Here is a 24968-nt window from a genome sequence, read left to right as displayed (position 1 = left end):
TTACATTATTTAAGCTTTTTATTTTGAGAATTCTCTTTCACAATCTTAGTCTATTTCACAAAAGGTAATTATGCAAATGTCTGTGTTGATTTGGGGCCTGTTGGACACATCTCAGCCAAGGGTGGGCCTGTTGGACACATCTCAGCCTTGGGTGTGTAAAAAGGAGACACCCAAATCGGGCAATGAATTGACTTACAGTGTATGTATTCTTACTTGCTAAATATAAACTCACTACCAAGCTGAAATCATTACAATTTTGTTGCATCCAGTCAACTAACTACATGTTGAAAATTTGCTTATCCCAGGTGTTCATCATATGATATTCAAATAGGGCATTAATGTTCTAGTCTTTCCCAGATGGACATCAAACATATCTTATTCAAATAGGGCATTGCATTTTAGTCTTTCCCAGGTGTACTGATTATATATCGTATTAAAATAGGGCATTAACAGTTTAATCTTTCCCAGGTGCACATATACTAATATTCAATTTGGCATTAGTTGTGTTTCCTTATGTGCACATAGTATGATACTCTAATAGGGCATTGTTTTGTTTTCCCCAGATGCATATAGCACAGTATTCAAATCGAGTATTGTCTATTTCATTTCTCCCAGGAGCACATAACACAATATTCAAATAGACATTGGCTGTTTTCCCCAGGTGTAAATAGTATATTCAACAGGGCATTAACTGTATTTATTCCAGGTGTACATCATATTCAATTAGGCATTGGCTATTTTGGCTTTTCCCAGGTGCACAAAATGCAATACTCAATTCAAATATCAACAATGTGTACCCAGGTGTACAAAGCATAATATTCAAATAAGGCTTGGACTTTTTTTTATAGTTTTTCCCAGGGGAATATTGTATTCTTATCAAAGATGGTATATTCCTCCAATCACGGCAAATGTACAATTTTCTAATGGTTGAGGGCGCCGTTACAGTACTGTTCTACAAAATTTTTGTTTGGCATTGAAAACCAAGATCATGTCAACTCTCATATAATATGCACTGGAGAACGCAAAACATCACATAGCAACATGTATTCAGAGGGTAGCAACGGTTATCAGACTACCTAGGTGAGTGGACTATTGTACTCTATCTTGACTCCTCAGCATACCTGATGTTTGAACTTCAATGAGGCACAGCCGAGTTTTATGTATTTTGAGTTTATCTAAAATAAATAACCATTTGTCATCCATATGACCACTTTGACTTGGTTGACGTAGATTCTAACTTGTGACAGCTCACCTAGGTACCTCATCAGATAGTTAAAGTATATCTTCAACTGTGTAACTGGAGATTTTCCTGAATAAAGGACTTTAACTGGTCTCCCTAGGATATTTATTATGTGTATATGTGGCACCCCAGCTGACCAATATTTAGTTACTGCCATCATTTCTGAGCTGAAGATTTAACACAGAGTAAAAGCTGGATAATCCAACTGCTGACGATTTCTGAACACAGATTGTGTATGGAAATACACACACAGGCTTACAATGTTTATCATCTTGTACAAAAAAAACAGCAAAACCACTCCATTGGATGGACAAGCTATTTGCATATTAGCAAGTACAACTTCACATAAGCTCTTTTGAGATTGGTTGGATGGACAAGCAATTTACATATCAACAGATACAAATTCACATAAGCTCTTTTGTGATTGGTTGCTTATAACTTTCATGTAAATATATATTGCTAGGCTCATAAAAAAATCCGTTTGGGGAAAAAAATAAACAGCATAGCACAGACACTTGTGGCTTGTTTTGAACTACCAAAAAAAGATATCGAAATTAATATATGTAAAATTCAACTGACAAAACACAGACAAAATACATTACTTCTCAACTGTATTTATAGTCAAACTTCAACTATGAGTTGACGACTAACAATCACATTTCATTTAGAAGTTTGTGAGTCTCAGAAAATGTTTTAAATATCAATAAATCTAACTATTAACATATATGGTAGTGTTGACTGAATAATGAATATTCATATACAGCACAATGTTGACCATAATACCATATATGGAAGTGTTGTGTATACAAATTATATCATGAATATTCATAAACTCCAGCATCCAGTTTTACCATATATGGTAATGTTGACAGAATATTGAATATTCATTTATAGCAAAGCTGACAGTAATACCATATATGGAAGTGTTGTGTATGCAAATTATATCATGAATATTCATAAACTCAAGCATCCAGTTTTACCATATATGGTAGTGTTGACCAAGTAATGAATACACATAGAGCACAATGGGTTTGCTATGGTGTAGATCATTATGAGGGGGTAGGAAGAGGTTGAGCCCCACCAAAGATAAGAAAGGGCATACAGGAAATGTAGGGGTGAGGTTGGGAAGGAGAGGGGAGGCAAGGGGAGTGGTACTGAGGGAACTAGAACGATGGTTGTTCAAAAATCACCTCCTGTACATTACTTGTACTGGGTAATTTAGCTGTGATCATTAAAGTTACACTGTAGTGAAATATACCGAAAAAAAGTCTTCCAGCGACTTGATAATCAAAATAAATATCACAGCTTTAATATCCCCCTTTAAATAATGGTAGAGCCGTAACACATTCACATAACAAAGAGTTACATTGTTTATATTTACCATACCATTTGTTTAATAGAAATCACAGGGGTGAACAAAATATTCTGAGGGGTTCATAGAAAGTGTTAGTATTAAAAGTTGTATACAGTGGAGTCCATACTCTGGGGGCAAGATCATTCAAGATTTTGTCAAACACTTCAGGTCGTAAACCTGTTTAAAATAGCGCCCCAAGTGTTAACAAACACAAATGCTTTATTTTTTCTTGCTTTCAGATGCCTGGCGCATATAGTAACCCTATGCATATAAGACGGACAAGTAAACCCTGGTACAAATAACTAATTCTCAAACTTACTACGGCAAAATAAAACTTGTATGCATTCTAGTAAATAAAGAAAGTCTGCCCCAAATCAACACTTGCTTACGTATTGTATATAATTTTTTTTTTACAAAATATCAGGGAGACTTTAACAATTAAGGGGGGTAATTTGGTGTCCTTTTGTCAGACAACTAGATAAAATAAACCATGTACAATTCTACTGTAAACATTAACATTTTCATTTTCCACTTTAAATAATGGTAGAGCCATGGCACATTTGCATAGCAAAGGGATACATTGTTAATATTGATCATACCATTTACGTAATAGAAATCACAGGGGTGATTTTGTACATTTTGCGGCAGAAATAAAAACAATGCACATGCTTTAGCTTCCGATCAGACATCGACAATATGTCAGCGGTATGGTTTTTGATTTGAAGTCTTTAGACCAAAAACCACACTAGTTCTGTTGTGCTAAAATGCAAGCAAAAAGAAAAAAAAATAGCGCCAATGGTGTTGTAGCACAGGTGACTGTTTTGATACTAATGTTGCTGTTTTCAAACAATGTACAACTTAGCCATGAACAATAATTACAACGTGTGGCTTCAAATAATTTGCTGCAGAACCTAATTTCAGTTATGCTTAACTGCTAAAAAACACAAAAATATTTCATTCATAATAAATTTGCAGCCATGTTGCAAACAGTTAATGCGATGCACCAGACCCCCCCCCCTCCCCCCATCCCAAGGTGCAAGCGCTTTAGTCGCTAGTAACAAGTCGCAGATCAAAATTTCTGCGAATCAAAAATTCGCAAAATTTTCAAGCCTAGGAAAATGTTATGGTTCACATGTATTCATTACAGTATACTTAATACAGTGTTGGAGACTGTTTGTTTGTTTATTGGACACTTTGTTTATTTGTTTGTTTGTTTGTTAATCTATGCAAGGTAGCTGTACGTGTCTTTCTCGCCATCCACTCTCTCCAAGTACTCCTTCTCAATCAGAATATCAATGCATTTCTGTGGAGATAAAATTGACAACACACAAGAAATTACATTATTGGAATCAAGTTTTTGAAGCAACTATGTAGTCTAACTGCTAGACCACAGATGTTCTTCCGATACAATACGACACACAACCATACATCGCTATCTAGGATGGAACATCCAAGGTCTAGCAAATGTCATCAGGATATAAATAACTGCCAATCAGAGAACTGCATTAGCGACAAGTACAAACAGAGGACAATAGCTAAATGTTTGTTATTGTACGTACAATAACAAACTTTTTACACTTTTAGCATCTCTTTGCAATGTATTGAGTTATGAACATGGACTTGGTATACGTTCTTTCGCTTTTTTTTCAAGTAGAAAAACATAGTGAAGCTGTTTTATCAAATAAAAATCCAAAATAAATACCAAAGTCTCATCCGTATGGCCACTTTAAGAAATTGCAAAAGACAAATTTTTCTAGGTTTTTTAGACTTAGTCGATGTTGTTTCGCGTTTGATTTTTCACATAGGAAGCCAAGATAAAATTGTTTGATGAATTCAAAATTCAAAATAAATTCCTAATCCTCATCCCTTTGGCTACTTTAACGGAAGTATGAAAATACAAGTAGGTGATAAATTTGATCATTCTTACCTTGATAACTGGTACCCTGGGTTTAAAACGAGACGATAGTTGGGTAAGAACTTCACTCAGTAACTGCTGATGTTTTAAGACTTTACGCATCTTCATAATACGTACTATGGCAGCCTGTCAAATAAAAATACACTCTTTTTTTAAGTACATGTACTTCCACTTTGAAACAATCTTGTGTGCAGTATGTTGTGGTATGTATGTATGTATGTATGTCTGTCTGTTTGTATGTATGTATGTATGTATGTATGTATGTATGTATGTCTGTCTGTCTGTCTGTCTGTATGTATGTATTTATGTGTCTGTCTATGTCTGTCTGTCTGTATTGTATGTCTGTCTGTATGTATGTATGTATGTATGTATGTATGTATGTATGTATGTATATATGTATGTATGTATGTATGTATGTATGTATGTATGTATGTATGTATGTATGTATGTATGTATGTAGGTAAGTAGGTAGGTTGGCATACATGCATAAATGTGTGCAAACACACACACGCACACACACACACACACACACACGCGCGCGCATGCACGCACAAGTATGTACGTACACAAGTACTTACTTACATACATACCTACATATGTGTGTGTATGCATCCATGCATGTTTGTATGTACATATGGATGCTTGGATTTATGGACGTTTTACAAATATTTCACTTGAAAAAATGTAAGCAAATTGTACCTGTATAAGAAGTTTTCTATCCTCTTCTATGTGTTTATGTGTTGTTTCTTGTTCTTGTTTCTGTTCCGTCTTCATTGGAACATTGATATTCACACGCAGCTTCTTACTAAAATTGAATGCAAACATACATTTAACCCATTCAGTCCTGAAAATTTTGCCGCCAAAATTATTTGAACAAAATTCTTGTTTTATGTAAGTTTTTGGCATATATCAACTTCATTTTAGACTGGAATTAAAGATATGTTACTTCCTAATAAAGTAATATTATTATAACTATGAAAATGTTCATATAAATTGGGTCCCAAAATTATTTAAAACTCGTCTCCAGTCATGAAAGGGAGTTGTACATATTCAAGTATACAATGTACTTGTCTCGATTACCCAGACTCTCAATGCTGGGTAGGTACGTCTGTAGTCTGTCTGTAGAACATTCATTGGATTTCAGTGTGTCACAGAAAAATCCTCGTCTCCTGTGGGATTTGAACTCATGACCTCCTGACTCCCAAGCTCTAACTGCTACATCACAGGGACTCGGTTAAAGAGCGAACTGCCTTTGCCTGGCTCCCTATTTTGCATAAGACTGACTGTATGTTTTGGAGGTGGAGAACTTGTGGTGACTCACTGGCAAGTTATCACCAAAATATAATCATTCCCTATCTGGGTTGTTCACATGCAAATGGCACATATTTGAATAATCCTGAGTGACACAATCTAAACAGCTGTTTGCAGGGGAATTTGTCTCATTTTGAAAGGTTTTTACATTCTATGAAACAAACTGATTGATTTTCAATTAATTTGTGTATCAAGCTACCATCCTACCACATTCACAAACAATAATTTGTACATGATACATGATCTGTGTTTCTCAGAGTACAGAAAAAAATGTTGAAAACAAGACCCAGTAGCTAGTGCTATGTACAGCAGTTTGAGTTTCCCCGCATTTGCATAGATTAGCCATAATCCTCTTTATATAGGGCAGTTCTGTGTTTAAGATTCAGACAGTAGGTAAAACTTACTTTTTGTATCCAAGGAACAACTTGACCACTGACGATGCTGACAACGTTTCTTCATCATCATCACTTTCCTGCAGACGAGAGGTAAATAAAATTAGCACCAATGGCCTTATAGCACAAGTGTATTTGGTGTGATGTGATCATTTTCATTTGAACAATTTTCTATCTACACACCCTAAGTAATGTCCCCACCAAATACCAAGCCAATCGGTCTGACAGTTTTTGACTTTACATACATATGCATACACACACACATACATATGCACACATACATGCGCGCGCGCACACACACACACATACACACACACACATACCACACACACACACATACACACACACACACACACACACACACACACACAATAAACTTTACACCAATAAAATTTCATGTATATGCTCCTGATAATTTAGAAGAAAATTAGTAATTGATGTACTTACAAGTAACTTTGATTTCACTAAGATTTGGATCACCTGCAGTAAGATATCCTGTAACATCAAGTAGAAAACAAAAGTTTACTTGGGTCTTTACATTGAGGGCGTCTATTCTAATGGACAAAGAACTAAGAAACAAGATTTGCAGAAATACTGAAATAAACAAAATAATTTTAGGAAAACTTCAAAGTGTTCATCAAAAAATGTTGTATTATGTACTGAATATTGCCTCCAATATTTTTTTTTATTTCCAAAACAACTGCAAGACAATACAAAGGCAAACAATACATTACAGAGAAAACACAGGACATATTGCCTCCAATATAATTCAAGTAAGTGTGCGTGTTTTAAACCCATGCAATAAATTTCCATATCACACCCTGGCACACTTTGTTCGGTAATGTCGATATCCGTTTGCTCATTAATCTGGCTTTGAGTTTTTTAACACTAGCTGTACATTTTTGCAGTTAAAATAATGCTTCACTATCAAATGTGATTCAAATGATGTTTTTAGTGCCAGTTTAAAGTTACATACGATGTATGCTAAAACCATTACAACCAAGATTTGGGTTTGTGGATTTTGGTCGTATAGCTTATGGCCCCCCTTAATGTTGGGCCCTTCCACCGTACAACCCCAACTCCATGAAACCAATATCTGGGCCGTAAATATCATTATCATACAGTTACTGTTACATAAGTGCAAGAGACAAAGCAAACAAAATTAGGATAAAACACATTCAGTGTGCCCTCTAATGATAACCAAATATTGTTGTGAATCAAAATGATAAAAACTGGGATTTCTTGTGAGTCACCACATAGTAAGAGATAGGGAAACACCAAATTTTGGTGCATCACTAGAAATTGTGTGCATCAGTGGTGTGTCAAATTGGCTTAGAGGGTACACTCACCACATAGTAAGAGATAGGGAAACACCAAATTTTGGTGCATCACTACAAAATGTGTGCATCAGTGGTGCATCAAGTTGGTTTAGAGGACACACTGAACACATTGCACAAATTTCCACAAACTGCACATAAGTGACAAGTTACAACTGTGGACATCCAAGTGTGTGAATCCCATTGTATAACTAGTCAGACTAAATTGATGTAGATTTCAGTCAGTAAATAACAAGTGGTAAGGCTATTCAGTCAGCACCCAACTGGGTCACAACTAGTTAATAAAAGTGATCCATCCACTTGTCTGTCCGCAGCTGTAATTAACTTACCATTTTCAACTGTGTGTGTTCATGTAATAGTTGTATTGAGTAAGAGTCTGAGGTGTTGTACTGGAGTAGTACTGCCATTTGAAATGTGGACGCCTGAAATAACAATTTATATTTAATTATTTATTTGTCACACATACAAAAAAGGAATACACTTACATCACTAGGAAAGAAATTCATTCGTACATCACAAAAATGAAAAAAAAGGCGCAAGTTAAGTTTTCAAACTGTGTGACTGGCACTGAGTACTAGCACATAGTAAAAACAGAGCTAATCAGTGGACATTATCTGTGTGACTGAGGACTAGCACATAGTAAAAACAGAGCTCATCAGTGGACAGTATCTATGTGATTGAGGACTAGCACATAGCAAAAACAGAGCTAATCAGTGGACAGTATCTATGTGACTGAGGACTAGCACATAGTAAAAACAGAGCTAATCAGTGGACAGTATCTATGTGATTGAGGACTAGCACATAGCAAAAACAGAGCTAATCAGTGGACAGTATCTATGTGACTGAGGACTTGCACATAGCAAAAACAGAGCTAATCAGGGGACAGTATCTATGTGACTGAGGAATTGCACATAGCAAAAACAGAGCTAATCAGTGGACAGTATCTATGTGACTGAGGACTAGCACATAGTAAAAACAGAGCTAATCAGTGGACAGTATCTATGTGACTGAGGACTAGCACATAGTAAAAACAGAGCTAATCAGTGGACATTATCTATGTGACTGAGGACTAGCACATAGTAAAAACAGAGCTAATCAGTGGACAGTATCTATGTGACTGAGAACTAGCACATAGCAAAAACAGAGCTAATCAGTGGACATTATCTATGTGACTGAGGACTAGCACATAGTAAAAACAGAGCTAATCAGTGGACAGTATCTGTGTGACTGAGGACTAGCACATAGTAAAAACAGAGCTAATCAGTGGACATTATCTATGTGACTGAGGACTAGCACATAGTAAAAACAGAGCTAATCAGTGGACATTATCTATGTGACTGAGGACTAGCACATAGTAAAAACAGAGCTAATTAGTGGACAGTATCTGTGTGACTGAGGACTAGCACATAGTAAAAACAGAGCTAATCAGTGGACATTATCTATGTGACTGAGAACTAGCACATAGTAAAAACAGAGCTAATCAGTGGACATTATCTATGTGACTGAGGACTAGCACATAGTAAAAACAGAGCTAATCAGTGGACAGTATCTGTGTGACTGAGAACTAGCACATAGCAAAAACAGAGCTAATCAGTGGACATTATCTATGTGACTGAGGACTAGCACATAGTAAAAACAGAGCTAATCAGTGGACAGTATCTGTGTGACTGAGGACTAGCACATAGTAAAAACAGAGCTAATTAGTGGACAGTATCTATGTGACTGAGGACTAGCACATAGCAAAAACAGAGCTAATCAGTGGACATTATCTATGTGACTGAGGACTAGCACATAGCAAAAACAGAGCTAATCAGTGGACAGTATCTGTGTGACTGAGGACTAGCACATAGTAAAAACAGAGCTAATTAGTGGACAGTATCTATGTGACTGAGGACTAGCACATAGTAAAAACAGAGCTAATCAGTGGACAGTATCTGTGTGACTGAGGACTAGCACATAGTAAAAACAGAGCTAATCAGTGGACAGTATCTATGTGACTGAGGACTAGCACGTAGTAAAAACAGAGCTAATCAGTGGACAGTATCTGTGTGACTGAGGACTAGCACGTAGTAAAAACAGAGCTAATCAGTGGACAGTATCTGTGTGACTGAGGACTAGCACGTAGTAAAAACAGAGCTAATCAGTGGACAGTATCTGTGTGACTGAGGACTAGCACATAGTAAAAACAGAGCTAATTAGTGGACAGTATCTATGTGACTGAGGACTAGCACATAGTAAAAACAGAGCTAATCAGTGGACAGTATCTGTGTGACTGAGGACTAGCACATAGTAAAAACAGAGCTAATCAGTGGACAGTATCTATGTGACTGAGGACTAGCACATAGTAAAAACAGAGCTAATCAGTGGACATTATCTATGTGACTGAGGACTAGCACATAGTAAAAACAGAGCTAATCAGTGGACAGTATCTGCGTGACTGAGGACTAGCACATAGTAAAAACAGAGCTAATCAGTGGACAGTATCTATGTGACTGAGGACTAGCACATAGCAAAAACAGAGCTAATGAGTGGCTAGTACCCATTTAAAGATTTTACATGTTAAGTAGTCAAATGGAAATCATATCTACTAGTGGGGACAATCCAGAATGAGATGGAACACGGACTGTCTATTGAGATGTTAACAACATACCATACTGAGAGCATTCATTCTTAAATTACTATTCATAGATATTCTATATGTATTTTAAGTTAATAATATTTTATTCCAGACTTATAAACGCTGACTGTCCAAGGTTAAAACTTGTAACCATATTCAAAGCAAGTCACAGTGGTTTGTTGTCAGAAGCAATGTGGTATTATAGAGTAATCTTACCTGTAATGTGTATCTATTTTTGAAGCAATTTGTCACCAATTCACCCTTTGACATTTGAAATAGCCACATCAGTTTACGCCCACTGTGTTGACTGGCATAAAAAGTTGTAAACCTCTGAAAACTACGCTCCAACTGAAATGAGAAAAGAATACAAATTTTATCAGGAAACTTAATTTGAAAATGGGGAGGCCAAATGCCTGCCTCCCACAGTACAGTACAAACATACTTGCTCTGTGAGGGCATCATCCTCATCTCTCATAGTAGTAAAAAGTTACTCTAAAAGGGAACTTGCAATCCAGACTGAGCGTGCTCAGACGCAAAGGACTATGGGATTATCTGTGGTTATCGTAATACCTAATCTGCAGCTACTGATAAAATTAACCTCCCACAATGGTGGGGACTAGCATTCCTATGAGCATATGAGAGAGGTGTTACTATGGCCAAGCGGCCAGTGGTGTTCTTTGAATTGATCATTCCTGGGTGCAAACAATTTAACAGTATTGCTTACAATACCAATTCATTAGTATTTATTATCACATTTCCCATGATGCACCATTCAACATGGCAGGTTAGGAAGTTCCCTATTGCCCTGTGAGAGCACCATACTTACATCTCATGGTAGTACAAATATACAAGTTACACTAATTGCCCTGTGAGGGTGCTATACTTACCTCTCGTGGTAGCACAAATGTACAAGATTGTTGGAATGGCCATGACCCTGAGCTGAGCACTTGTATACTGAAGTCAATATCTAGAGGTTCATTACTATTCTTCAGATGACTCTTAAACTGCTCATTGAGGTCCTTACTAACACCGATGTCTTGAAACATACGTTGTAATTTAGACGTATACTCAAACCCACATGCTTGCTGAAAGTATAAAAGTTATGAGAATTATAACACCTCAAATTCTCACAAAAATGTCACAAAAAATACATTGCAATTTAGACGTATACTCAAAACACTGAGAGAATTTAGACACCTCAAATTTTCCCATCAATGTCATGAAACATACATTGCAATTTAGACATATAATATATTAAAACCCACATGCTTGCTGAAAGGACAAAATTTATGACAATTTAGACACACATCAATGTCCTTGTTCACTCTGGTGTCTTTGAATAAATTTTGTAAATGTTGACGTATACTCAAACCAAACTCAAATACCTCTACCTCCCCCCATTACCTTGACAATAGTATAGCCCTAGTATTGTTCAGTCATTCCATAGAACTATAACCCCATTATAGTTCAGCCATTCCATACAAAAATAGGGGTGTACCTTCAGTTTTGATATCATACAGGCCAGCAGTGGATGAATCCCCCCCCCCCCATTACCTTGACAATAGTATAGCCCTAGTATTGTTCAGTCATTCTATAGAACTATAACCCCATTATTGTTCAGCCATTCCATACAAAAATAGGGGTGTACTGGGTTGTCTTACCTTCAGTTTTGATATCATACTGGCCTCTGCATCATCACTGGCTGAATTATGCTGTACAAGTCTCTTCGCTAACATCTTGGCATAAAACTTCTGGAATACATCTTTATCTTCAATGTACTTGAATACTACCATCTGACAGAAACAAAAGTCATAAGTATACCATACACAGGCTAGACTCTCTCACCAGTCCTTGGGAGCATCGCTATTAGCTGTTTTGTATGTACTAATATCTACTGAATAATTGTACTAGAATATCCTTGTACTGTGGGCCCCCATCGACTACATAGGGCTAATCATTTGTTGACATGTTACTGCAACTACGTGTTATTGCAAAGCCCCGAGCATTGCAGTAACACGTCAATAAATGATTTGCCCTATGTAGTCGATGAGGACTCATAGTACAAAGATATTTAGTACAATTAAGAAGTAGATATCGGTACACAAAAAACAGCCCTTTTAGCGACGCGATGCTCCGAGGACTGTGAGAGAGTCTACGCACAGGCTAGGTTGAACGCATTCAAACAAAAATACAGGCTTTTATCCATGGCTATTTTACGTCACAACAAATTGCTTCTTTATCATTCGTCCTACAGAGCTCACTTTATACAATTACCTACACTCTATGGAAATGCACAGGTTAAAACAAAGCATTTTTCAAATTCCAGATAAAGCAGCCGGCAAATCATTGTACGGTAGGTGGTTCATTTTGCCGACTGTCGGCCCTTACAACTACCTACCACTTCATTAAGAGTGTCTTCTAATGGCTGGCAAATCATTGTAGGGTAGGCAGTTAATTTTGCTGACTCGGCCCTTACAACTACCTACCACTTCATTAAGAGTATCTTCTAGTAGCTGGCAAATCATTGTAGGGTAGGCAGTTAATTTTGCCGACTGTCAGCATTCTCTACATCTCTAATTATAGAACTAGCTACCACTTGATGGAAATATACTGGTTGAAACAAAGAAGCCGGCAAAACATTGTAGGATAGGGGGTTAATTTTGCCGGCTACTGGCCCTTACGACTACCTACCACTTGATTAAGAGTGTCTTCTAGTTCAGCTTCTTCAGGATTCTTAGAACTCTTCTTGAGAAGTGAATCACAATACCTAGCCAGTAACTCTGGTGATTTACTGGAGGAATTCGCTGTCTTTGTTACTGAATTATTGTTGATAAATTTACCACACGCCTAGAAAGGAAAACAATAATGTGTAGTTTAAGGTAGAATGTGTCCTGAGGAAGAATTTTATTAATTTTTCAAATCTCTCCAAACTGTGCCATATAGAAACCTCCTTCTTGTACCGTGACAAGCTGTTAAATTACGTTTGTGTGATCACTGAGGACAAAACAGTCAAAAATGTGGATGAAATTTTCAGATCAAGTGATCCTTTGATATGCTCAAAATACTACAGCTAGAAAAAGATCAGCCATTGCATGCTTGGGAAATGGATGTGTACAGACAGACACAGACAGACAGACAGACAGACAGACAGGACACATCATAATAGCCCCCCCCCCCCCCCCCCCCCCCCATTTTATTTTGTAGTAGACACCATAACTTCCACTCAACATACTACACAACACTGTAGACTTGCATGAGAGTTAGTTAACTTTTTTGTTCTATATAACCTTCTACACAGGGACCCTCACGGTGGTCTGCAGTGGACGGGCCCCATCTGGCATTCAGCTAAGAGAGCCAGCACAAAAAACTGCTGTCCACTACAAAACATTCTCTTGTTCTTGGACGTTACTAAGTGCATAGTATAAATCTTAATTATCACACCTGCCATTGGAAACACGTGTAAGTTAACACACCTGAAGAGAACAACACTTTGAAATAATGAGCAGGAAGATATTCAAAGCTGGCCTGAGTTCCTTCTGTAGACACCTATGGTTATACATTGATGAAAATCATACATAGCACCCCTTTGTTACTCTTCCTTACTATTTAATTATTATGCTAATTACATCATGAATATTAATTAGCTCATGAACATTAATATCATCCAGCACTCAAGTTACAGTTGGGAAGTCCCTGTCTACAGCAAGGTAAAATGTGATTACAGCAACCAACGATTCTCTAGAATGGTCTTTTCTAGATTCTGTGTACCTTACCTTATCTAGGGCTGCAACAAAGCCAGCATCATTATTAAAAGACGTCAGTACCAAGGCATTATACTTTCTATGTACATCTAGTATAGTTTGTACATACATTTTAGGATCCTGTAAGGTAAACATAGTGTAGAGGGGTTAGGCAATGTTAAGGTTTATACATACACACACAGAGACATACATACACATAACATACAGTGCAATGTCATGTAGGTACATACGTACGTACGTACGTACGTACATACATACATACATACATACATACATACATACAGACAGACACACATACATACATACAGATACATACATACATAGATACATAGATACATGCATACATACATACATACATACATACATAAATAGATACATACATACATACATACATACATACATACATACATAAATAGATACATACATACATACATACATACATACATACATACATACATATATACATACATACATATATACAGACAGATACATACATACATACATAGATACATAGATACATGCATACATAAATAGATACATACATACATACATACATACATACATACATACATACATACATATATACAGATACATACATACATACAGATACATAGATACATGCATACATACATACATACATACATACATACATACATACACACATACATACATACACATACACATAATCACAGCTCTAAGCATCTCTCAATACATCTCTCACTGAAGACACTATCCTCACACCTCATAAACATTGAGGGCGCTGTTCGAGATCCAACTTACATTGAGGGCGCTGTCCCCACATTTCTCTATGGCTGATAATCCTTGGTTAGTAATATGTGATTCTAACAGATTCTTTAGTTCACCTAAACCGTCCTGTATACGTGATACTAAGTTATACATTCTTGCTAAATCTGAAAAAATAAAACAGACACGATTTACTCTAGTTACAATCCAAAATGTCAAAAAGTGTAACGACTGACTTCGGATCAGGATTAAAAGCTAGGTGTGAAAGCTGTTTAGCAGAAATATAAGAACATTTGGTCCACAACAAAAGATTGAGTGGTCTTGACTGAACGAACCGGTCGATTACACCAGGGTCACGACCTGCTTACGGCGTCATGTGCTCGGGATAGTTCGGCTGACGAATCTAATGAAGTGTCAACTGACAATGTTCACTTATTCAAATATGAAATCTCTTGATAGATGTCATAAAACTTGCACAGTTACTCTGAAATTATATTTCAACTCTTAGCTTCATATGCAAGTACGTTATTTTGCTATTTTAAGTACATATAACAGAAATATAAACTTTCAGATTACGTTTATTGCTCCACGCCGCCATGTTTGACCGACTATAAGCGACAAAATTGGACAAGCTATTTAGGTATCCGCGACAGAATGTGCACGCACCATGAACACGACAGAATGTGCACGCACCATGAACGCGACAGAATGTGCACGCATGAACGTGACAGAATGTGCACGCATCATGAACGCGACAGAATGTGCATGCAACATGAACGCGACAGAATGTGCACGCAACATGAACGCGACAGAATGTGCACGCACCATGAATGCGACAGCATGTGCATGCATCATGAACGCGACAGAATGTGCATGCACCATGAACGCGACAGAATGTGCACGCACACCATGAACGCGACAGAATGTGCGCACACCATGAACGCGTCATAATGTGCGCGCACCATGAACGTATCAAACAAGCATAAATAACTTCACAAATAAGATGCTGTTTTCAGTCCTACCTTGATTTTTATCATCATCTAGAAGGTTCTGGAACTCAGCATGGAAGATTTCCAGATGTTTCTCTATAAGTACTCGTTCACATGTTTTAGCCAATTCATCCTGTGTGCTCTCGTGGAGGTATACTTGTACACGGCGCTGCTCTTCCATCAATCGACACTCCGCCTACATAGGGTAGAAAACAAAGTTATAATAACCCAAACATTGCTCTTCTATCAATTGACACTTCCCTCACACAGGGCAGAAAACATTCACTGTGAACCTAAACTGTATGAAATGCTGCTCTTCCATCAATCTGACATGTTGCCGGGGTAGGTCCAACTTGGCCCATTGCCAACTCCACCCATTACCAACTCGGCCCAGGTGATTGCCAAGTCGGCCCAGGTGATTGCCAACTCGGCCCATTCAGTGATACCAACTCGGCCCACTGTGTCGTACATTAATTTGTCATCATAGAAATGATATTCTGAACAAGCAGATACAGAAGACAAGCCAAGGTCCATCCAGACTCAGCCTAGTCCTACTGCACTCCTGCACTTTTAAGGTACACGGGGACGAATTGCCTCAACTATTTTGGACTTTGATCTTTTTATAGCAAAGTCGTGAATGTCAAAGAGGAGAAACAGGAATTGCAATCGTATTGAACTTGAGGCGATTTGAAACTTGGACTAGTTCAACTGGGACGAATTGAACAGAGTGGGCTGAGTTGGCAGAGTTGGTGGGCCGAGTTGGCGATGGGCCGAGTTGGACATGCACTGAAAATATAGTTACAATAACCCAGCATGGAATATTGGTGAATGTTTTCTGTCCAGTGTAGGGAAAGTGTCAATTGATAGAATACCATAAACCTAAATCTGTCTGCGATGCTGCTCTTCCATCAATCGACACTGGAAACATAGTTACAATAACCATGCACACAACATTGCTCTTCTATCAATTGACACTCCCCTTAAAAGGATAGGAAAAAAGTTACCATGAACCTAAATCTATGGTGTCAATTAGATTTGTACAAACTATGACCAGATACCTACCTTTTTCATTTACTCTATGATTCTGATGTAGAAACTCTGCCAATGGTATCAATCAGATTTGTACAAAATATGACCAGATACCTACCTTTTTCATGTACTCTGTGACAGGATTCTGACGTGGAAACTCTGTACTCTCTGACATGCAGAATCTCTGCCTATGGTATCAATCAGATTTGTACAAACTATGACCAGATACCTACCTTTTTCATGTACTCTGTGACAGGATTCTGACGTGGAAACTCTGTACTCTCTGACATGCAGAATCTCTGCCTATGGTATCAATCAGATTTGTACAAACTATGACCAGATACCTACCTTTTTCATGTACTCTGTGACAGGATTCTGACGTAGAAACTCTGTACTCTCTGACATGTAGAATCTCTCTGTATCAGAGAGAAACTGACTTTCAAAGGAATCCTTATACACATTGAGGGTAGGTCCTTTAGATGTAGGGTCATCCTCATTCAGCCCAAGTTCCACTGTAAAAAAGTCAACATAAACACTGTATTTAATATTTTGGTTATCAGAAAGACAAAAGATTTTATACTTTGACCACTAGGAGTGCTGTTCAGATATTGGGTGGTCCTTGTTCAGCCCAAGCTCCACAGGAAGAATCTAATACAAATTTGGTTATGCAATGTATTACAATTTATAGTTTCTTTCAACAGTGTTACCTGTATATATTGTACACTGATTGTAGTGACTTGTAAGCCCGTTGGACTGGGTAATTCCTTGTTTTGACTTGTTTTGTTACTGTTATGTTATGTGATTACGTGTCACTCTAATAAACATACTACAACTACTACTACTACTACTTACAGTGTTATATTTTGGTTATCAGAAAAACAAATGTTTATACCACTAGGAGTGCTGTCCAGATGTAGGGCCAACCTATTCAGCTGAAGTTCCACAGTGAAGAGTCAACATGATGAACAGCATAATACAATATATTACAAATTACAGGTCTCATATTTTGGTTGCCAGAAAATAAAAGTTTACATAAACTAAGTTGTGTGCAGTGCCCTCTAAGCCAATTTGACATGCCACTGATGCACACAATTTCTAGTGACGCACCAAAATTTGGTGTTCCCCTATCTCTTACTATGTGGTGAGTGTGCCCTCTAAGCAAATTTGACATGCCACTGACGCACACAATTTCTAGTGACGCACCAAAATTTGGTGTTCCCCTATCTCTTACTATGTGGGCAGTGTACCCTCTAAGCCAATTTGACATGCCACTGACGCACACAATTTCTAGTGAAGCACCAAAATTTGGTGTTCCCCTATCTCTTACTATGTGGTGAGTGTGCCCTCTAAGCCAATTTGACATGCCACTGACGCACACAATTTCTAGTGACGCACCAAGATTTGGTGTTCCCCTATCTCTTACTATGTGGTGAGTGTACCCTTTAAGCCAATTTGACATGCCACTGACGCACACAATTTCTAGTGACACACCAAGATTTGGTGTTCCCCTATCTCTGACAACGTGGTGACTCACAAGAAATCCCAGTTTTTTTCATTTTTGACTCACAACAACAAAATTTGGCTACCACTAGAGGGCACACTGTTTGTGTGTATAGGTTACACTTTTAGAACTCAAATGATTGTTGAGTTTGGCCACTGGGGGTGCTGTTCATATGTAGGGTTGTGTACAAACATATGTAGGGTTGTGTACAAACATACATACATTTATATTGCATGTGTGTGTGTGTGTGTGTGTGTGTGTGTGTGTGTGTGTGTGTATTTGTGTGTGTGTCTTTGTGTGTGCATCTGTGTGTGTATTTGTGTGCGTGTCTGTGTGTGTATTTGTGTGCATGCCTGTGTGTGTGTGTGTGTGTGTGTGTGTGTGTGTCTGTGTGTGTGTGTGAGTGTCTGTGTGTGTGTGTCTGTGCGTGTGTCTGTGCATTATTAGTCGGATAATAACATATAATTACTCACCATAACAGTCAATAACACCTCTTATTAGTCCGGTATTAATAGTTTCACCATTTCTCTCTCTTTCTATCAATTTTAACACTGCACCAGTCACCTGAAAACATAACATATCTACGTTACATCCTTAATAAATAAATTCATCAAATCAGTAAAACATTGCAATAAAATAGTTCCCGTTACACGACCAACGTTTGAACTTTCTAATTACTTGCAAGTAACTTTTCAACAGACATTGTCAAACTATCATTTTGACGAATTGGTTATCATCTGATAAAGTCTTTATTTATGTGAATTATTGCATAGGCACCACAATCTGACTAAAATCCAATGTAGTGTACATGTCACAATTTCTTTTTGGCTGTTCTATTTACTGTCATTTGTTCTTTTGTGAGCACTTGTTACACACATCTGACACAATACCATAGATTGAATGCAAATAAGCCTAGAAACAATGGTTGTCAAACATGTGATCGTGGTCAAGATTTCGCCGCAAACCATGTGCGATGATGTTGAGAACAATAGTGTTGCTAAGCATTTGACACTTTCAGTTTGACCATCCTCACATGGTTGCTATATATGCAATGGCTCACGCAGGATCTCGTGAGATCTGCCGCAAGAAAAAAAAACTTATTTCAAGATATTTTCATATCTTCAGGTTTTTGAAAAAAAACAACTGAACAGTGGCGAACCTCTCAGATCATCACCACAATGAAAATGAACTCGAAAATGAAGATAAAAAGAAAGAAAATCTTACCTGCTTATTCAAAGGTTTAAAGAGATTGTCTCTCCATGTGACAAGAGCAAGCTGTGAAATAACAAAATGAGAAATTAGAGAATAAATGACAACAGTCTATGATATTAGACACCTGATGATGCGGAAGACAAAAAATTACACATGATCTGCATTCATTTCTATGACAAACTGTACTTGATCATGTACATGGTACTTTCTATATGAAATTCCACAGGGGATGGCGATGGCCAAGTGGTTTGCCTCTTACCACTGAGGTTGGGGTTCGAACCCATTCAGAGTTTGATTAAATTTACCACGCTGTAAGTAAGAAGAGTGTTGTTCAGTTTAACTCTACCGAACAACGCAGGTTTTCACTGAGTACTTCGGTTTCCTCCTGCATTAACACTGAACCCATGAGGGATGGCCCTCACTGGACTTCTTGGGAGACAAGTGTTTATATTCTTAAAGAACTATCCAGTATAAATAAAGATTATTATTACAGAAACTGTGATAACACCTATAACAAAATAGTAACGTCTGTCAAGTAGTCTCAGTTACCCAGACTGACACCACTATGGCTCTATTGTAAGACCATTCAGATAGTCTATCAAGTAGTCTCAGTTACCCAGACTGACACCACAGTGGCTCCACTACGAGGCCACTCAGATTGTCTATCAAGTAGTGAGTCTCGGTTAGCAAAACTCACCACACACACCTATAACAAAATAGTAATCTTCAACTTACAGAATATATTTCATAGATTCCTTTGCGTCCTTCGTCACATTCTCTTCTAACCCAGTGTCTATTTAGGTATGCACATACACCATTTAGGACTTTACTAGAGAACTGGTAGTCTTCCCATTGCTTGGTGTAGAATGTAAGAACACTCTCGTCCATCAAATCTGTGCCATCCTGTCAAATAAATAAACAACAAAATTAACCCTTACAACACCATATATACAGACAGGTTCCCAGGCCACATCTACATATATACAGGTTCCCGGGCCACATCTACATATATACAGACAGTTCCTTCCAGGTTCCCAGGCCATGCCTATATATACACAGACAGTTCCTTCCAGGTTCCCAGGCCACATCTACATATATACAGACAGTTCCTTCCAGGTTCCCAGGCCATGCCTATATATACACAGACAGTTCCTTCCAGGTTCCCAGGCCACATCTACATATATACAGACAGTTCCTTCCAGGTTCCCAGGCCATGCCTATATATACACAGACAGTTCCTTCCAGGTTCCCAGGCCAAGCCTACATATACACAGACAGTTCCTTCCAGGTTCTCAGGCCATGCCTATATATACACAGACAGTTCCTTCCAGGTTCCCAGGCCAAGCCTACATATACACAGACAGTCCCTTACAGGTTCCCAGGCCATGCCTACATATACACAGACAGTTCCTTCCAGGTTCTCAGGCCATGTCTGCATATAAACAGACAGTTCCTTCCAGGTTCCCAGGCCATGCCTACATATACACAGAGAGTTCCTTCCAGGTTCCCAGGCCATGTCTGCATATAAACAGACAGTCCCTTCCAGGTTCTCAGGCCATGTCTGCATATAAACAGACAGTTCCTTCCAGGTTCCCAGGCCATGTCTGCATATACACAGACAGTCCCTTCCAGGTTCCGGGTCACATCTGCATATATGCAGACAGTCCCCTCGTGGTTCCCTGGCAACACCTGCATATATGAAGCCAGTTCCTTCCAGGTTCACTGGCCACGTTTGCATATATGCAGATACGTTAACTCATTTGCATAAGCCCAATTTTCACCTTTTCAACTCAATTCCAGGTAAATTATGTCCATTTTACAACATATATGCATGTGGATAAGGATTGATTGTATGTTTTATTATTCCTTTCAAATTAAAGTTGATAATTGTAGAATAGGTAAGATCCTACTCTGTAGTGGAAAAAGTCCCTGACCTAGGGAGTCTTTTGAATGCAAAATTTATGCCATCTTAAGGGTTCAAGCATCCAACTTCACCAAATAAATTGAGATATATTGTCTTACTTTTAGCAGATTCACCAGGTAATTCTTCAAGAAATCTCGGAGTCTCTTGTAGAGTTCCAGTCCAACAAACTGAGCACCACCCATGCTTTGTCCCTTTTTACTCTTTGCAGACGATGACCTGGGTTGCTGGGATTGATGTACACTGGTACAATAGTTATACACATGACTGTACAGTTAGGTAAGGAAAGGTTAATTATCGCCTTTGTTTTCTAGCAAACAGTACACAGTGTTCTCCCCACTATGCCATCTAGGCCGCCATGCTTGGCAGGTTTATACCATGCTGTGTTCTCTCCACTGTAGAGAAAGCATGGTACAAACACCCTCCTTGCCATCTAGGCTGCCATGATTGACAGGTTTCTACAGTGCGGTGAGTCAGTTCATGATTTTACATCACAGAAAATCTACACGAGGTAAAATCTGCCAAAGTTCCTCGGCCATTTACCAGGTACAAGGTTACCCAAAAATTATAGTATAATGAAACTATGTCAGATTCACCACATTTCCCCCTTTCGGTTATTGGGGTCCCCCCTATCAAAACACTGTTTTAGTTACGTAAAATGACATGGTGCAAAAAACACATATGTTGCCTTCATATCATGTGACTCTAATGCTTCACGTATGGAACATGCGTAACTATGGTGCAGCTTTACAGGGGTTCCCCAAACTTAGCAAAAGACATTGTTCAGTTATGTGCTAAAAAACATGTGCTTTGCCTTCGAATCACTGACTATGATGCTATGTGTATGTTACTTGCTACAACAAAAACACATGAATCACATCAATTTGTATGACTCAGGTGTATGGCACACACATAACTATGCGCAGCTAAACCCCGCGTTTTTTGCTAAGGGTGGAAAGTAGGTAAAATCTACCAGGATACCCATGTTATTTTACCAGGGATCTGAAACTAAATTACCATACACTCTGTAACACTGCTGTTTTTACTCCTTCTCCTTTTCTGTTACCAGGGTTCCCAACTTCCTGAACAAAACTACCCTAGACACTATGGGGGAAACACTGCCATTTTTACCCCTTTCTCCCTTTCTGTTACCTGGGTTCCCAACTTCCCAAACAATATTATCATAGACTCTATCAGGAAACACTGCCATTTTTTATCCCTTTCTCCCTTTCTGTTACCTGGGTTCTCAAACAAAACTACCATAGACTCTATCAGGAAACACTGCCATTTTTTATCCCTTTCTCCCTTTCTGTTACCTGGGTTCTCAAACAAAACTACCATAGACTCTATAAGGAAACACTGCCATTTTTTACCCTTTTCTCCATTTCTGTCACCGAGGTTCCCGACCTTAGCTTAGCAGACACACTGTACATCGATTACTATTTGAAAGGATACGTATATAGTTCCATGAACCTAGACTTGGCCATACTTTGTCTTGTATACACATGTTGTATACCAGATCGTAAATCATCCCAGATTTGATCAAGTCCAATTTGTTTGAGTCCATGTGGGTTTTGACCTCCACGTCCTGATCCTGATGACCTTGACATCTTGATCTTTGCTTGAGTCACTTGAAATTTTTATCAGATGAGAAGTGTTGCAGCTACCATTCAGTAGTCAGCACAGTATTTCTTGTAGGAACTCAAAACACTTCCCGGGAAATGATTTCTCTTCTATGACGAGTTAACTAATATGAAAAAGACACAAAAATGATTTTAGAATGAGGGGTAGCTGGGGGAGGAGGAGGGAAGGGGGTGTATTTCACATAATTTGCAGCCCAAGTTCAAAAAATCTACCATGCATAACCCAAAAACAGACACATCATTAGGGTTTTTCAGGCATACACAGCTGGTCAGTTGCATTTAACCTGATTCGTACGTACGTACATACATACATACATACATACATACATACGTACATTGTATTTCTAAAGCATAATGATATTTCCCATGTTACTGACCCGATGATTAGGAATTTTTCAGATGAAAAAGTAACCAATTTGAGTGGTAGGTAACCGTATACCTTTCAACTGAGAGAGAACTCATGTTGGATTGCATGGATGACTTTTCCCTGTATGGGACAAACCAATCAAGGAAGCCGTACAAGCACATGTACAACATGTATACTATAGACTCTCTCACAGTCCTCGGAGCATCGTATCGCTAAAAGGGCTGTTTTGTATGTACTGATATCTACTGAATAATTGTACTAGAATATCCTTGTACTGTGGGCCCTCATTGACTACATAGGGCTAATCATTTAGTGACATGTTACTGCAATACCCCTTGGGACATAGCATTAACACGGAGTCACAGTAACATGTCAAATGATTATCCCTATGTAGTCAACAAGGGCCCACAGTACAAGGATATTGTAGTACTATTATACAGTAGATATCAATACACACAAAACAACTAATAGCGATGTTCCAGAGGTCTGGCCAGTAAAGTTTACCACCTGTCTGGGACAATATTTTGATGTCACGCATACATAAACAATGTGACACCCCTGAAGAAGACCTGAGGACTCTTGTTGAAAACTAGGATTTAGCAAAGGGTTGCATACCACAACCAGAGATTACTTGCACTTGTCCAAAGTACATGTATATACTAGTGACAAATGCATTTGCCCACAGGTGATTCAGCACTATTCAAAATGGATAATATTATGAGTTATGTCCGATTATGTAACAAAACAATTTTTAAAAAAACAAAAACATTTCACTTGTCAGTGTAGTTTAAACATGCATTAACACTAACACTATGCTAGCATAGTTTGAAAGATTTTGTGAAAGTGTTTTCATCCGTGAGGACATAACCAACATCATAAACTCAACGTATGCAACTTCTAGTGACGTGTTACTGAGGAAGTCACAAAAAGTTGGTGTTTACTGATAGCGCTGTAGAGGTCCACTTGAGGTCAAAGTGCAAGAAACAGACCAAATACTTGTCATTACCTCAATAACCAGCGTTCCTCTACCCCCTTCTATCTTCAGACATAAAATATGAAGTTTGACTTGTGCGGTGATAACATGCTAGTGTTTATAAAACGACCTGTGTTGTTTTAGGAAACACCAAGTATCGAAGATGAAACGTTACCGAATGAACCAATGGCAATGGCCTAACTCGGTGACTCATCGTACCAATATCAACAAAGAAACACGTTCACCGTACATGGTCATGCGCTTCAATCGGTAACGATCATCCCGGTATGACAAAGACAGTCATGCTTACCTGTAATTTAGTTTAAAAAATCAACAATACGTAAATTCTTGACAAAAACTTGCCAGACGAAGGGATGCCAATCTCATCTCGTATACAAAATGGCGGCTTCCATAACTGGATCGGTTTGACTATCACGAAATAATCAACGTATGAAAAGATTTACAGTTAAAAAATCGCTAACATTTGGTAATCATTTGATCGCTGAAACAACTCTATTAACTTTCTTGGAATCGGCTAGCAAAGAACGTCGACAATCTTGATAAACAAAGCAGGGTTTTGTGTGTTACGTTCACCCTGAAGTCAGCAATCCCCGTCTCGTGTATTTATCTCGTATGGCACGCGAGTTTAGGCGGTAGGGGCG

General features: G+C 38.2%; 1 protein-coding gene across 1 annotated transcript; it reads right to left on the bottom strand.

The window, feature by feature from the left end:
* LOC144449903 (cullin-1) lies at nt 1-24919 on the bottom strand. The gene is made up of 20 exons (XM_078140451.1): nt 24617-24919; nt 22779-23070; nt 21425-21590; nt 20138-20305; nt 19415-19465; nt 18664-18754; nt 17038-17201; nt 15694-15856; nt 14708-14838; nt 13940-14047; nt 12858-13013; nt 11828-11959; nt 11054-11251; nt 10383-10514; nt 7879-7971; nt 6660-6707; nt 6225-6292; nt 5209-5314; nt 4522-4635; nt 1-3897 (listed from the first exon to the last, which is right to left on the bottom strand). The coding sequence occupies exons 2-20, from the start codon at nt 22931-22933 to the stop codon at nt 3817-3819; spliced, it is 2325 nt and encodes a 774-aa protein (XP_077996577.1). The 5' UTR covers nt 22934-23070; nt 24617-24919; the 3' UTR covers nt 1-3816.
* Between the last annotated feature and the right edge of the window lie 49 nt (nt 24920-24968).

The sequence above is a fragment of the Glandiceps talaboti genome, chromosome 19 (genome assembly GCF_964340395.1).
Source record: "Glandiceps talaboti chromosome 19, keGlaTala1.1, whole genome shotgun sequence".
NCBI lineage: Eukaryota > Metazoa > Hemichordata > Enteropneusta > Spengelidae > Glandiceps > Glandiceps talaboti.
Note: the sequence above shows the minus strand (reverse complement) of the source record. Positions and strands in the feature narration are given on the sequence as shown.